The 17,520-nt window shown below is 42.2% G+C and overlaps 1 protein-coding gene across 22 annotated transcripts in view; it reads right to left on the bottom strand.

The window, feature by feature from the left end:
- Nucleotides 1-15,803, bottom strand: part of ptprjb.1 (protein tyrosine phosphatase receptor type Jb, tandem duplicate 1) — a 52,091-nt gene extending 36,288 nt beyond the window's left edge. For 12 of the 22 annotated variants that reach the window (XR_007449133.1, XR_007449135.1, XR_007449141.1 and 9 more), the window contains exon 1: nt 15,581-15,802. Coding sequence is in view for 1 of the 22 variants with exons in the window: in XM_049573901.1 (XP_049429858.1) it covers nt 15,581-15,646 (66 nt within the window). In the remaining 21 variants the exon portion in view is untranslated. Of the gene's footprint in view, nt 1-15,580 lie in introns of all 22 variants that reach the window. The other 10 variants (XR_007449150.1, XR_007449152.1, XR_007449136.1 and 7 more) reach the window with 2 other exon arrangements.
- Between the last annotated feature and the right edge of the window lie 1,717 nt (nt 15,804-17,520).

Here is a 17,520-nt window from a genome sequence, read left to right as displayed (position 1 = left end):
TGCTTTTTGCGGATGACGTGGTCCTCCTAGCTCCATCGAACAGTGACCTCCAGCTCTCGCTGGGGCGGTTCGCAGCCGAGTGTGAAGCAGCTGGGATGAGAATCAGCACCTCCAAGTCTGAGGCCATGGTCCTCAGCCGGAAAAGGGTGGATTGCCCACTCCAGGTCAGGGGGGAGGTCCTTCCTCAGGTGGAGGAGTTTAAGTATCTCGGGGTCTTGTTCACGAGTGAGGGTAGGATGGAGCGGGAGATTGACAGGCGGATTGGGGCGGCATCAGCAGTGATGCAGGCGCTTAACCGGTCCATTGTGGTGAAGAGGGAGCTTAGCCAGAAAGCAAAGCTCTCAATTTACTGGTCGATCTACGTTCCAACCCTCACCTATGGTCACGAGCTCTGGGTAGTGACCGAAAGAATGAGATCGCGAGTACAAGCGGCCGAAATGAGTTTCCTCCGCATGGTGGCTGGGCTCAGCCTTAGAGATAGGGTAAGGAGCTCAGACATCCAGGAGGGACTCGGAGTAGAGCCGCTGCTCCTCCACATCGAGAGGAGCCAGTTGAGGTGGTTCGGGCATCTGGTAAGGATGCCTTCCGGACGCCTCCCTTGGGAGGTGTTTCGGGCATGTCCAACCGGGAGGAGACCTCGGGGCCGCCCCAGAACACGCTGGAGGAATTACATCACCTGGCTGGCCTGGGAACGCCTCGGGGTTCCTGCGGAAGAGCTGACGGAAGTGGCTGGGGAGAGGACTGTCTGGGCTTCTTTGCTGAGGCTGCTGCCCCCGCGACCCGGACCCAGATAAGCGGAGGACGACGAGTACAACGAGTACGACACTGGAGACAGCTTATGGTAGTGAAATGGACATTCAGTTCACAGGCAACAGCTGTGGTGGACATTGCTGCAGTCAGCATGTCAATAGCACACTCTGTGGAAGTGTGTTGTAGACCTGCAGATTTTAGAGTATCCTTTTATTGTGACCATCCCTAGGCACACCTGTGTGATTAATGCTATTTAATCAGCATCCTGATATGCTATACTCCATCAGGTGGATGGATTATCTTGGAAAAGGAGAAAGTAGTGCTCACTAACACTGATTTTAACAAATTTGTGACCAAAATTAAAGAGATAGAGTGATAAAAACATTTTAGATCTTTAAGGTAAACCTGTGAAAAATGGGAGCAAAAACAAAAGTGCTGTGTTTAACTGTTTGTTCAGATAAATTAAGTTAAAAATGGGTATTGTGATTAGTTTAATAGAGTTATCATCATGATGCTGACAAAGAGTGACGCTTTCTAAACCTATCTGGAAAAAAGGGAAATTTGAACATCTAAAATTTTCATAACTGTGCAAACACCTGCTGATGATGATCATGTGATCAAAAGCTCCAGAACAGCTACTGTACCCATGGGCATATTATGAGAGAATACATAGGAGCAGGACACAAAGACTTTGTGGTGGGTTTGCCTCTTTTTCATTGTTGTTGTTTTGTTTGTTATGCATATTTTTGTAGTTTTGTGTCTGTTTGGGTTGATTTGTGTCTCTTTATGGTTGTTTTGTCTCTTCTGTAGTTGTTTGCATCTCTTAATGGTCACTTTGAGTCTCTATCTGGTGACATTTTGCAGGTGAAGGCCAGGGGGGACCCTCTGACTCTCTAGGCCCTGGGTCTGTGCCTGGTAGGCCGATTCAGTAATCCATCCAACAGGACCTTGTGGTGAGACGGTTTTCTCAACTACTGTTTCTGAGCTCAAGAATGAACTCCAAACCACAACAACAGATAGCCCTACACTTAGTATTTGGTAGGTGTTTATATTTAGTAAGCTCCATTTAAAAAGTAGTTTGTGTGGTGAAAGGCATTTTAATTTAGTGGTACATAGACTTAGTAAACACATTACATACATAGGACCAAGCTTGAGCTTTACAGCAGCTGTTGCCGGCTCCAGATATAAACCTTCTTGCAGTCTGACAAACTAAACCTCCTCCATCTCCCTCAGAATATGGTAAAGGTCACATACCAGCGTGTGAAAGCCAAGAATGACAGTCTCATGTTTTCATACGAATATTCATGTTAAGCTGACCTCTGGAGATGGGATTTCTCTGAGCTATGATTCCCAAATACTTTATTTCCCTTGGCGCTCTTCCCAAGTATCACTTGTTTTCTTCATGACTAAATAAACAAAACAAACGTCTCAAGCCATTATGCCTTGGCACTGACTCAGAGAGCAGAAATAACTCAAGCTCAAAGTCCCATTTGGGAAAAACTGTACTGCCCCAGAAATACTGAAGTTAATAATGCACGTCATTTTTTTATGCATCTACTGGGACTCGTCTCCACCCATCTGTACATCCTCCCTTCCTGCTTTACCCTCAGCTCTAGTCTTTCCCTTATCTCAGGACCTTACGGGATGACTTGGACTACTGGGTAGTTCATGATGGTGCTTTATGTAAACTGGTGTGTGAAATCACTGGTATCAGCTTTTTAGCCAATACAAGAGAAGGAGGAAATGAATGTTGCTGCTTGTTGGTACACACAGCTCACAGTTTGGAGACACTCAGTTCCTAGAAGCTCTCCAGCATTACTTCTTGTAACTATTAGACTTTCACTTGAGGAGCAATACTTAATGTTCATTGTGAAACATACTTGGCAGGGACTCAGCCAATGACCCTTTTGCCCTATGTACTGTATCTGTGCCCTTTGACTGGGCCTGGGCCTGTCTGCATGGGGAGGAGGAGGAAATGGCTGTACTGACCACTATATAAACATTACATCAACCCTAAAGGCAGCCAGCCTGCCACTCTCTGATTCCCTTTCATTCCTCACAGTCTGCCTTCACTGCTCGCCTCCTGATAACGCCCCAGTTCCTTCCTCCGTAATAACACTCAGGCCCAATAACAATCAAGAAATCACCTTTAAAGCTGTTTGCTCAGGGATCAGCCCATTTAACCTTAGCTCCTCAAAATCTGATAACTTGGAACAAAAACGTACACGGAGGGGGGGGAGACGCACAATAATTCATTTCTGCTACTTGAATTACGCAAAGTTGCACAAGGTGGAGGAGCTGCTGGTGGTGCCCTTGTTGACTTGCTGAGTGGAGAAAGTGGATGCCTCTACAGATGAAGTTTCTGCAAAATCATGTTTTCTGGCTCAAACCAAATATGTGAGTGTGTGTGTGTCTTGATGATCAGTGACACAAAACAATGTTCACAAGGAAGAAATGGGGAAACGCATGATATTGTGGACGGTATTTTCCTTTACTTTATTGATTTTTCTGTTACTGTTTGTATTTGACTTTTTCCTATATCGTGTAGCAGCTTTTTCAGCTGTCTCGTCAGTGCCAGTGACTCTTCACTGTGTTTGTTTTTTATTATTGTTGTTATTATTTTCTTCTTTCGCAGCAACATCTCCTGTCCTCAGGTTGATTTTGTTGTTGATAACAGCATGATTGTTGAATTATAACCCCCGTGCAGTGTAGGGGAAGCTACTTTAAAAGCATAGTTTTGCAAGCAAACTATTACTTCACACTAGATAAAGTTGAAGTACAGCAAAGCAACCATAGAGATACATCAACAAATTCTCATCCCAACTTGTCAAATACTGCCTCTTTATCAGTGGACCTACACATTAAGATATAACGCACCCTCCTGCATTTGTTTTGTAATGGCAATGTACAGTTTTCTACTCTTTACATATATTTAGTCTTTTTCAAATCAAACTAACAATGGTAAAACACTTCATTTTATGGTTTATTTCCTTACATTTAGGCAACAAAGTCCATGTTTAGGTTTAGGCAACACCGTTAAGTTTAGAAAAAACAACATGGTTTGGCTTAAAATTCACACAGGAAATGAACTGTGGGTTCCCAGGTGAAAGTCCAGAGTTTGTTTGACCCATCAAGCACCGTTTCGCCCTCCACAGGGATGGTCTTGCTCTTTATATTATGGTAGTATACAGTAGACAGTAGTAGTAGACATACATTTTATATATAAAATATATATACATATATATATATATATATATATATATATATATATATTTTTTTTTTTTTTTTTATATATATATATATATACTTTATTAATCCCCCTGAGGGGAAATTCAATTTTTCACTCTGTTGTCAATGACACACAGGTCCAAACACACACATGCACAAACAGGACCTATACATCCACTAAGTGGAGAGATGTCAGTGCCCATGACAGGCGCTCCGAGCAGTTGGGGGGGTTTGGTGCCTTGCTCAGAGGCACCTCGGCAGTGCCCAGGAGGTGGACTGGCACCTCTCCCGCTACCAGTCCACGCTCCATATTTTGGTCCGGATGGGGACTTGAACAGGCGACCCTCCGGTTCCCAACCCAAGTCCCTATGGACTGAGCTACTGCTGCCCCAGCGAAAGGTAGCTCTGTGGTTTGGAGTCTCATGCCAACATCACTGACAAAGTGTCCATAATTGACAAGTTGTCTAATTATAGCTTTACTGTTCTGTAAAGCTACTTTGAAAAAGTAGATATGAAATTTTAAAAAAAAAATGAAATTCATAATGTATGCGTGACGAGACTATGACAAAATATAATACGAAACAGTGCCAGCATTCAAGTTTTGCAAATTGTGGTGCCCACCTGATCACATGCCATAAACACACATCCAAAAAAAAACCTAACATGGTAAAGTCCAAGGAATGGCAGCTTTGATTTTTGTCTACAATGTCCATCAGTAAGACGACTCCAGGTGGGGGTGTTGCACCAAACTAAGAGCCAGTCAGCTTTCTGATCAGGCAACAGCTAAGTGTTTCCCATCACGCCCTGGGTCTTGTAGTAGTTGATGGCGAGCAACTGAGACACCTGAATCTATGAACTGTGGCTCCCTAATCTATCATCTGTCATTGCCCATGTGTGCATCATATCCACATCAGAGAAATTTGGGATCAAGTCAGACACAAATGTACCCAGCATGCATTGTGCTGCTGTCGCTGGTGATCGATTCTGTGCAGGCCTGACTTGTCTCAAACAAGCCTATTGTTGTAAGGTCATGGAGTTCAGTGATTCCCCACATATATCAGCCTCACTGGAGGTCTAATTTTGATCTATATACTATTTGATCAGTAATACTGCATGTTTTCAACTAACATCTCCGCATGTGTTTAAAGTCATCCACCATCATTGTGATAGGTGTGACTGCATAACAAATATCAGCAAAGTAAATGAGCTTTGTCTGTGTATTCTGCTCTCCATTTCAAAATATACAAGTTCATCTCCTGATGAGAACATCATGTATGATGTGAGGTGAGATTTTCGGGGAGTGCCAATTCTCACTTTCTTCTGTCAGCCTATATAAGTAAAAAAAAAAAAAAAAAAAAAATTGGCAGCTTGTTCTCTATTTAAAGTTCATTGCCTCAGTAGCTCATAAGCGACCTACTCATTGTTTCTGTTCTAACATAACTTCCTGTTACTTCCTGAGCCCACCCAGAGACCACTGATAATAGACGTGAACACCATAAAGGACTCTTAAATTAAGCATTATGCTATACCTCATACTCCCAGCTCATTAAGCTCAAATAAAGGAAGATAAGAGCCACACGACATCGTCTGATAAATCAACGCTTGTCTCACTTTAACTGGTCTAGGCTCACATAAAGCATTGCTGTTGCCAAAACATCACTCAACGGACTTTACTGCTTCCCCTGTAGTGTGCCATATGAAATGTTCTCACACCTATTTGTACTTTAAGGTTGTTTTTCTCATATACCGATACATGGTTTTGCAGCTTGCTGTGTCACTAAATAGAAGTTTGTATTCTAACTTAAATTCAGTCATGTGAGACCATGATTGGTCATGTATTAATGTTTCCTCAGATGACTGACTCTGCTATGCAACACTGAGGTCTTTGCTTCAGATTACGCACAATGTCAGGGCAATATGTGACCTAGACCTCTCCTGAGCAACAAGGCTATGAGCACTAACTACAAGAGAAAAGGTCAGTACCAAAATTACAGGAGCATTTTTTTTTCATTTATTTCAAGCAATCAGTACTTCTCTTTCAGTACTGTCATTACGAATAAAGGCCCAGACCATTATTAATATTAGACCTATATTTAATACCACAATGCATGCATTCAACCCTGAATTTCCGTAATGGTCTTATCATTTCAGACATAAATGTATTTAAAAAGAACCTACAGAGGAAATGTTTTTGAAAATGTTGGTGCTAATATTTATTCATTCATTTTCCGTAATTGCTTATCCTGTTGGGGGTCGTGGGAGGGCTGGAGCCTATACTGGCTGATATTAGAGGCGGGGTACACCCTGGACAGGTCACCAGACTATCACAGGGCTGACACAGACAACCATTCACACTCACATTCACACCTACGGGCAATTTAGAGTCACCAATTAACCTGACGTGCATGTCTTTGGACTATACCCTGAGAACTCCCATGCTGACACGACAAGAGGGCTACCGCACCTCGAGGTTCAAACCCCCTTCCCCAGGCTCAAACCTGGAGCCCCCTTGCTCTGAGGTGACAATGCTAACCACTGCACCACCGTGCCACTGCTATCCTACCCTATAAATCAAACTTCTGGAGATAAAAGAAGAAATTAAAGCACGCTATAACACACTTTATGTCAAAATCTGGAGACCCAAGATTCAGTTTTTTTGTAAAATTCACATACTTGTGGAGGTCTTTTTTATCAGTGTCATTTAAATCTATAGTCACCTACTTCATTAAAATATGTCTTTCTTTTTTTGGTGCTGTCATCTTTCTGCCAGGACAGCAGCAACATAGCTATACACATGTAAGTTAGTTGAATTTAAATACTGTAATTCTAATTTTTCCCTGTACCACATCTGCTGATTTATTCTGTTTTTTTATTACATGAGGATGATCCCTTTAGGTGTGATTGCTTTATATATCTGTATTCTCTATACAGTGGTATATCATATAGCTTTTGAGGGTGATGGTGTCTGTGAGAACACAAATGGCACAAAACTCCACAAGAGAAATCCAAAATGAGCGTCCTCCTGTGGAATACTATAGGAACATGAATCATAAAAAAAAAAAAAAAAAAAAAAAAAGCCGATAGCCGTGTCTAAAAATAACCACTGCCTCCAAAAACTCCCAGCGCATGACGGCTTTAGCTATGAGTGTGTTGGTCTCCAGGTACAGTATCAGCCTCCCACACCGCAGTCCTGCCGCTGCTATCGCAGGCCACATCAGAGGCTATGGAAATGAGTGACGTAGTATTTACTGTTCCCAGCGCTGTGCAGAGTGCAGAGCTGCTGGCTGCAGATACCCATCTGAGTACAATGCATTTGCCATCATAGCTTCCTCTTAATGCCGCTGGGCTGGCCATGCAACAGGAGGAAGATGTGCACGAATGCAGACGTAGCCCACACCCACAGATTCTGGACACAGAGGGCTGGAACATAGAAGTGTGATCAGTGTGAAGCTTGAAATGTGTTAAAGAGGAGCGTGGGGTGTGATGTGTGTTGGTCTGCAGGGAAGGAAGAGAAAGCAGACTGTAGGTTTTGTATTATTAGTAACTGGCTTCTTCATGTTTAAAGGTGCCACTGCTACCCTTAAATTATTTTTAAAGAAACTACAGATACACATGTCCTTTTTCATGTTTAGTGTATGCTTGGATAGGCTGCTTCTCCACTTGATCCTGGACAGTACGCTCGATCTCATCACGAGGGAACATGAATATTTGTATCACATTTTGTGGCAATCTGTTAGATAGTTGTTTCACTAAAAAAGAATAATATTGGGGCGTTGGTGGCTTAGTGGCTTAGCAGGCGCCCCATGTACAAGGCTGTTGCTGCAGCGGCCCAGGTTCGACTCCAGTTTGTGGCCCTTTGCTGAATGTCACTCCCTCTCCCTCTCCCCTTTCATGCTTGTCTGTCCTATCAATTAAAGGCCAAAATGCCCCAAAAATATCCTTAAAAAAAAGAAGAAGAATAACATTAACCTGCTGGTGGCACTGCAGGAAAAGTCCAAAGGAGAACTCCAAAGTCATCAGGATAAATCCTCTGGGGATCATAAATGTCTGTACAAAATTTCATGGACTCCATCCAACAGTTGTTGAGATACTTCAGTCTGAACTAGACGGGTTGATTTCCAGTTTTGCTGGACCAGTCAGGTGTACAAGCTTAAACTGCTTTGATTTCATGCAAACCAGCTGAACCCGCATTTGAAATTTTGACGTAAAGTAGCCTATCAACAACCTGCACTGACGGCATCACAGTTCTAAATCCAACTCACATTGCATTAGTTATGACAACATCATCAACAGTAAATTATGTTTGTTTATGAAAAGGCTAAGGGTCCGTACACATGCCGCGTCTATCACCTGGAAAATGTGAAGTCAGGCGCTGGGCGCTTCTTTTGTGGCTTTTTGAGCCAGCTTTCAAGAGCGCAACGGCAGGTTGCATCTGAGGTTGATCAATGATCAAGTGATCAACTTTTCCATATTTACCACAGACTGATACGGAAGAGGAGAAACATATCTGTCAGCTGTGATTGGTTGCTCTTTGTCACGTGACATGAGTGCAAGCTGCTGCGTTCCAAAAGTTGAACTCACTCTGGCATTTGAGCACGCAAAAAACGTTGCACGTGTACGACCCCTAATAGAGCCACTAGTGTCTGACAAGCTGTGTGCAATTTACTGCCAAGCTAAGCACCAGCAACACGGAGGAGATGCACACGGCACACGTTGTGTTTGTTTCCTAGAAAGTTCATGTGTTTTTGGGTCCATGTCATTGGTTCGACAGCCCATTGGTTCGACATCCCATTAGTCCGACTGTCCGCGGTGCTGAACGGCTCGCGGCGGGTGTATGGTGCGCCACGACCGGCTTGAGGCGGAGCAGGCTCACAGCTTATGTGTTTGTCACTTTCTTTTTCATTTTAACACACACCATGATCTTTTCCTGACCCTAACCAAGTGGTTTTTGTGCCTAAACCTAACCAGACCTTAACCACAGGGCATCATGATGATTTCGGAATGGACTTCGGAACAATGGGATGTCGAACCAATGGGCTGTCAAACCAGTGGGCAGTTCCCGTGTTTTTTGGGGTGACGAGACGAAATAAAAGAGGCGACACGAGAAATGAACGGGGGCAAGTGAAAATTCAAGTTTTCGGTGTAATATCAAACTGGTTTGAAAGTTTTTACATCAGCCCGACCCTAAACTGGACCAAAGTGGTGGACTGACCTACAGATTGCCTTTTCCATAGACGTGGAAATCACAAAACACTGATGATTCAACATTTCAACAAATGCCACAGACAGCCTGTAACATGGTGATTTTATATTAATGGGGCAATAAAAATCTTTCGTGAAGCACTCTGGTACTGCATATGGAAAGGTGGTATGACTGAGTGATGGACAGACAAATGAAACAAGAGAAAAATAGTAATTTTTCATCCCCTGTACACCCTTGCCTCACCATGACTCGCTCAGAGGCCTTTGCTTAAATGATCTGCTGACAATAAGGCCTTTGAGGCCGAGAGAGGAGCCGGCATCTCATTTACATGCACTGGGGAACTGTGACTCTTTGTAATTCATCTTGTACACGCTGAGCTTCCAGTTGTAACCCTGGTCTTTTGGCAGCATGTTTGGGGATGTTAATTTGAAAGTGGACTGTCTTGATACAGTTGGAGGGGGGGTTGGGGGAGTGGGAGTGGGCGGAGGGTGCAACACTCTACAAAAGAAGACTTGACATTTGCACTTTAAATCAATAATGAGATGCAAGCTTTCTAATCTGGATACAGCGAGAACACATTTTGGAGAGGGATGCTTGTGTTCAGATCAGACGTCATGAAGTCATCACGCGTCATCCACATTTTATAGTAGCACAAGGAATTAGAAGAGTTTCCAGCCAGAGAGACACAGTCCACAGACAGGCCAGTGCTTGTAAGTGTTAGAAAACGTCACATTTCCTTGTTCCAAGATGTCTCCCACTGATAGCAATGTCACCATTCTCTCATTTCTGCGCACTGTCAGCAGGCCACAGACAGATACAGAGAGAGCGACAGATACAGAGGATGGGAACAGAGAAAGGCTCCAGAATCATGCAAAGTGTTGTACTTTTCCTGGGTCACTAATGTGTCAAGCTGTGACTTTGCACGCTCTCGCTCTAGACTGCGCCTAACAAACCATGCTTTATTTTTGGGGGGGGCTATATTTAATCCCGTTTCAAACTGATTTCCAGTGTGCAATGGCCACAAATATGTCATGAAAAGCTCCTCAATTTGAGTCAAAAGACGCATGGTTTATTAACTGCTGAATGGACGTGTTATTTCAAGCAGAAGAACCTTTACATGCTTTGCAGACTGGAAGAGCCCGCGAGAAAGGACAGAATCATTAAAGGAGTCAGGATTGAAAACTGAATTATGCATTAAGATGTTAATGTACCACTTCTATTTAATTTAGTCTTATATATTAATTCAATGAGGCACACTTGTAGATGAAACTTTAATAATCCTCATGGGGACATAAGGTTCAGCAGGGGAATAGACAAACAGAGTAGAGTATGGAATAATATTGAATACGTGATTAAACAGATATCAGACATATTAATTAAACCAGTAAATCAGTTAAGTATAATGTAAATAACTGTGCCGTTCTCACATGCAAGTGTCAATAATAAAACTACAACATGTACACTGTAAAAAAAGTGGGAAATGGTTTTGTTTTAAAGGCATCCTTTGCACATCTGCACAGGTGTTTTCAGCTATTTTGCCTAATTATAGAGTGTTATCCCATTATAGCGCCACCTAATTACAACCTGAGCAGGAGTCTAATAAACTCAAATATGAAGAAGACTGTTAAGATCTGAGCAGCTGTATAGAAGAAAGATCCAGTTAAGTTATTTAAAGATACAGTGGTGTTAAATGTGATTAACCAGCTGGAGGGATAGAAGGCTGCATGGATTATGTTAAGACCTGAATGAGACTATAGAAACGATACTGTACAACAAACAGTGACAATGTGATTATAACAGTAATGTACCAATATGATAATTATTATTCACCAGATAAATATTAGACTAGAAAACTAAAAGACTTTGCAAGCAGGTGAACTTTTGTCTCAGCATCATCAGGTGTACGATGGTGAACAGAAGCTTATCACTCTCTCACAGCTACTTAATTATGGAGTCACAATCTAAAAATATTTTTTTAAAGGGGAAATGAAACTTAAACCTGAATAAAAGCTAAACAGACCACTTTACAAGAAACACTAACTGCAGACAGGCGGTTAACACACAGACTGTGCTGTGTTTTTGACTGTAATTAATATCTTTTTAATGCGTTCAGTATGGAAAATGTCAGTATGCAAACATTTCTTTTCAGGGAAGCAAACTATTTCCTCCTTTTCTACTAAAACTTCCTTTGTTCTCCCTAATTTACATGTTTTTTTAAAATCTAAACTTGTGACCTAGGTGAACTAAACTTGGCATCTGATGCATTCTGAAGATGACAGAGACTAATCTGTATGACGTCCCAATCTGTACTGTTTTTGTAAGCAAATGCATGCTGTTGTCCCTAAATAAATGGCTCTGGTATTATTAAGTATCATATATTATCAAGGTATGATCTGCAACTCATCCTCTCTGACTATAGTTTCCATGACCTATGAGGAGCACAAAGATATAACGCACATCAAAACAGTCACTTCCTAAATTCTGCACAGCAGCGCTGACTGACTCTCGGACCCAGATGAAAAACTGAACTGTAATGAAGAGACTAGAAAGGAGCAGAAAAGACAATGAGGAGTCGGAAAGGGGAAAATCAATAAAGGAAAAGAGAAGAATAAGAAAAATCTCACAACATGTTTTGTCCCTTTGAACCTTGGCTATTGTGTTGCTCTGTGCAGACATCAACAACATCTGACCATTAAAAGATCTTATCTCAACACGCCTCTGGCCCTCTCTCTTTGTCTCTTGTGGCCACTGTAACATGCATTTGTTTTCTTTCCATAATTAATTTAAATGTGCTTTTCCTGTGCTTGGTAAACAACTCTTTGACACGTTTAGATTAGCAGACACTGTACATAAAAGTCAGTTGATCGCAGTTTTATCCCTGAAGGATCCAAAAGTAGACAATCAGGCCTCTAATAATCTCTGATTCCATCAAGACAAGATGCTAAAAGGGCAGCAGGTTTTGTCTCTAAACGAAGACAGTCCTGACTGTCGGGTCTCTTAAAGGTAAACTTTAGTATTTTAACAGGAGTATTAACCTCTTTTTTTCATTTAAATGTGGGTTAAAGAAACGGAACCAATGCCGATTTGTATGGGACTTATAATATTACATGACCTCTGTGTTTGGCAAAATATGGTGAGTCATTTGCAGTGGAAATTTTACTTGGCAGATTCGCACAAGATTGGGATCAAAGAAGACCTCCACAATTAGTACAAATTACCCGAGGTCTCCAAGTAATACTCGTCACATGTGATAAGGACTTAGGTGACTAATGTGAACAGCCATCTGTGAAACTGGTCCAGTACTTAGCAAGGGTGGAGCTGGCCAACAAGCAGCAATGTAACCACTCTGGCATGTTCGCAAAGTCGATGTTAGTCCAGTGAGAGTGCTTGTTTTTGCCACTGACATGCAATTATTACTTTGATTATTACTCCTTGCCAACAGTAATTTTTCATACTCCTCGTCATATTACCGTTAGACCCCACAAAACTGGCAATTACGTCCTTTCTACTCAAAACTCAGACAATAAGCACTTTTAGTGACATACAGTGACGGTGCATTTTTACCCCGGGTGGTTACATTACACCATGTTTTTGCGGCTGCACCTCTCTTGCTCAATACTGGAGCCAACTTTTAAAAATTGTTGTTCCCATTATTCACTTAAATACAAACACATGGGAAAATAGAGACCAAGATGTTTTCCTTTAACTAAATGACACTACCTCTGACCACAGCTTTAGGCTCAGTGACCTCAAATCTATTTTTTTTCTTACAACATTAATTAACAGTCTCTGAAATACCTGTACGACACAATGAGAATTATCTTCATCACAGCCCATCTCTTTACAGTATTAAACCAACTGTGCTGGTATCAAGTTCACATTTGCATGCGTACCGTATGGCCTGCGTTCATCTCTGCTCAACATGTGTATTCTTCATAGAAGTTGACTGAGGTCAGTGAGACACAGCAACTTTACTTCCTCATTGATACCAACACACTCATGATGCCAGCTCTGCAGAGAATGTCTCAATGTTTCAACAGATTAAAATGCATTACTGAACGTACGAACAGATAAAACAAAGTGATGTAACCAAGTGAGCTTTTTCTGGAGCTCTCAGCATCCCGGTTTTCATCATGATTAATTTGTCAAACTCATTTCCGAGGTCACGACTGATCTTTCATGCTAAATAAATAAGAACTATTTCTACACCTGTTGCATGTGTATGTCGTAGTTTCATTTTGACACATGGGCCAATTAAATTAAAAAAAAACACACACACACACACACACACACATTTAGGCCTATTCACGTTAATTTTCTAACAATTTTTGCACTTACAGCTCAATTAAACTGAACATTGAGCCCCAAATCTGCTGACAGGAAATGTAATATTATTGGTGCTACGTTGGTTCCAGTCGACCTCACACCCTGAATATATTGTAAATGATTAAACTTTATCGCATGTGAAGATATTAAAAATATTAATGTTTCCTTTAAGTCCTCATACCTAAAAAGGAACATAAGTTGTTTGTCAGCACCTCTGTTTTCTAATCTGATGCCTCTGTGGTGACCTTCTGATGAAAGGTGCGGCAAATAATGTGGTTATCGATAAAGGAAGCCATCATCACTGACCATTGGCGGGATAAGTTACTCAACATGTGTGGTGTCAAAGTCACATATTTTCCCACTCACTTATATTTCACAGTATAAACCCGTCACACCACTTTTGCCACTTCTGCTTTTGGGGGAGGACAGTCATGACCACCAGAGACTGCTTAAATTTGACTGTAAATGGTCTTATTATTTAGGGAGGACACTCTCCACACTGTTATACAGGTTCTAAATGTGTTACAGTGATGAAGTTTTCAGAGGTATAGTAGTTGGAGAGAAAAGTTTGACTCTAAATAGGACCTCCTGACATGATGCACTTCAGCTATGGCAAAATAAAGTGCTTCGTCATCTGTGGTGTGAAAGCCTGAGATCAGATGTTTGGCAGCACCAGGCCTCATAAGAAATACCTCCCATTATTACTAACTTTTTGCACTTCTATTTAAAGTTGTCAGTCATTATAGTTATTAACACAGTCCAACACTGTCTTCAAAATGACCAGGGGTCACGCCACACCTCTCGCTGTCCGTCCGTCTGCTGGATTGGATTCCATCAGACTGTAGTTGAACCTAATAAACCGGTAAGTTACCGCAGAGTCGCGGCCACAGGAGTGACAGGGACACTGAGCTGCACCTCATTCCATTCCTGACCCCTTTGTGTTGGCCACACACATCTTCACATGCCATTCTCAACCTCTCTCACCCTTTCTCTCCTGTGTGTCTCTCTCTCCAGAAAGACCAGCAGGACGAGGACAGGTGGGTCTGCGGCTGCCTCAGTCCAACTGTTATGCAATCTTTGTTTGGGGGGGGGGCATTTTTAACACATCTCACACTACAGGTCAGGTCACTGGATACTGACCTGTGTGATCCTGAACAAATAACTGTCCAATTAAGAGCAAATATAAAGTACTGGACTTTATCATTACTAAAGAATGCATATTCATTTTCACAAATAAATCCAACATCATCAGACATAATATTTGCTCTCCACATATTAAAATAAACAGCCCATTGTTAAACCTCTTCAGCTGAAGGTCAGCGTACAGTGGTGGGAGAAGTACTCGGATCTTATGCTTAAGTTAAAGTAGCAATACTGCAGTATAGATGTACTGCATTAGATTTTAAATACAGGAATTTAATGCATTAATGTGTACATCACTTAAATTTTGTGTAAAGGTGGAGCTATTTTTTGCATAATATATTTCTGGACAGCTTAACCTATCAGCATTTAAGCATGTAGTAGTTGATTTATATGTGTATTAATGATCAACATCTGCAAAATATCCAGTAATAAATGTAGTTGTGTAGTAAAAATTACAATATATGGGCCGATTACATACACATGTATTGAAGTGGACATATAAAGAAGCATGAAATGAAAATACTAAAGTACAAATACTTCAAAATTTCAGCCTACTTCAGCACAGAACTTGAGTAAATGTATTCCACCACTGTCAGAGTATTAATTAGACGACTTGCTGACATAAATTTGAATCCAGTTAAAACTCACAAAGGACCATTCTTCTGCTTAAAGTAAGCCACACACTTCTTGCTATGAACTCTTGATAATTTTTCCCATTAACTTCTCTCATGAGTCAGATCTGCACCAGCTCCTGACCACAGGACTGAACCAGCCTCACAGCACAGCACATACCTGCGCAACAGGTGCAGTCACAGCAGCGGGATAAAAAGTGACCTTCTTCACCCAAACAAAGCGCCCTGTTGTCATGAGCAAACCTACCTGGGTCAGTTGTGTGCGTAAAGTATCCTAAATGAATGAAAGCGTTCTTACCTTGAGGAGAGCGCTGAGGACCAGAAGAGTCCATAGAGGGACGCTGGAGCGCAGCAGAGGCTTCATGATGCCGCACAGGAAAAAGATTCACCTCTCTATCAGTTGAGTGTTTTCATGTCCAAACTTTCTTTCTGGCTTGAAGAGACTCTCTCCGTCAAACTGTGGCTACATCAGGAGGATTAAAAGTCAGAAGGGGGAACTTTCTTTTGTCGCTGTCAACGGGGAGGAGCGGCGGCCAGCGCGTCACTCCGGGAAGTTTTGGTGAAGTGTGCCACTCCTCCTCCTCCTCCTCCTCCTCCTCATCAGTCCCCCCCCTCCCTTTCAATATCACCAGTTATGTGTCACAGCTTCAACAGCCTGAGCTGGGGACGATTAGGAAAGGGCTGCCCGGTCATGTAGAAATGAGAGCGTCACCCCGCATTCTTGCCATAACTTGGCCACGCAGGGTGGAGGAATGAATCCGAGGGGTGTCCCTCTTTACTAACGCCACACAAAGCTTAGCTGCCAAGGAAAATGTGTTTTGGAAAGTTCCCTTAAGTTACTGGCATGGTTTAACTTAAAAACAAGTGATTCCAGTGACCTCACATTTGCAGGGGCGTAGCAAAGAATTATGGGCTTCTTACTGAAAGAGGGGGGTTCAGATGCAGGAGGACAAATGAGACTCTGACCTTACATCATCATTACAAGGAAAACATCTGGAGAGCTTTTTGAAACTTGGTGTTCGCAAAAAATTCATTTACAAGAATTACGGCTGCAACTAGTGATTAATGATTGATTAATAGGTTAATTGTTTGGTCATCTCAGAACCCAAGGCTTGTGTCTTCAGATTGCTTAGCTGACCAACAGTCCAAACTCCAAAGATTTACAAAGGAGTTAAACTGAGAAAAGCAGGAAATCCTCCCATTTGAGAAGCTGCAACTGGAGCATCTTCCTCGTCATCTTCCTTGTTTTGTCTTGATTAAACATCATGCTGACATTAAAGGACCCCTTTTTTCGGTGGTTTCTGATGCCGCAAGTCGCTGCCCAACTTCAGAGTGAGGCCAGGCTCTGATAAATTATTTGTGATGAATTGATTAAGAAATAATTCTGGCCAGCTTGGTCTCACTCCGGAGTCACTGAAATCCAGTGCTTGCAGGGGCGGAAATCCCCGGGGGGGGGGGACAGGGGGGACAGGGGGGACATGACTCCCCCTTCAGTAAAGCTGTACCCCCCTAGAATCATTTGAGACACAATTAATAATTTTTGAACAATGCAGTAGTATTTATTGAAAGCACAATGTAAGCAGTGCTCATTATAATCGTGCAATAATGTGCTATTTAAATCTTAAAAGATTTAGTGCCCCCCTCCCATTCCTAGTAGTGGTATATCCCACACTCTTTCCAATGGGTGGGGCTGCTTGGCAGCAGTAGCAGCATGTGGCTGTAACCGCTGCCCACATCGCGCATTGCAGGGTAAGATGTTCACTCACACAGACACAGTTTAACTTAGGCTACACATGTTACAACACATCCCATTTACTGTTACAACAAGCCCCAGGCCCAGGCTGATAATATAAACTGTCTGCAACATTTCTCCTGCATTGTTCAAAAGCCTACTCAATTACGAGTGCTGCTAAGCTAAAAGCTAATGATTAAGCTCAGAGTTTAGTGATTGTCAGAGAGGACAGGAGAGAAAGAAGAGGGAGAGGACAGGACAAGATCAGTCAGTGGCGGAGCAATGGGTACCTGTCTGTAGGCTCTCCTCCTGTCAGTGAGACAAACATGAAAGACGTGCAGACGAGGAGCGGTCATTACGCGCGACTATTACACACGGTTGTGAAGTGCGCAGCGGCAGATCTCACAGCACACTGTTTATAAACCAGTTTATCAGTTTAATTGCAGGAAATGTTTAGTTTTAGTTTTAGTTTAGTTAGTATAGACATTCACTCTGCCTGTTGGAGA

Source organism: Epinephelus fuscoguttatus, linkage group LG4, assembly GCF_011397635.1.
Source record: "Epinephelus fuscoguttatus linkage group LG4, E.fuscoguttatus.final_Chr_v1".
In the NCBI taxonomy this organism is placed as follows: Eukaryota; Metazoa; Chordata; class Actinopteri; order Perciformes; family Serranidae; genus Epinephelus; species Epinephelus fuscoguttatus.
Note: the sequence above shows the minus strand (reverse complement) of the source record. Positions and strands in the feature narration are given on the sequence as shown.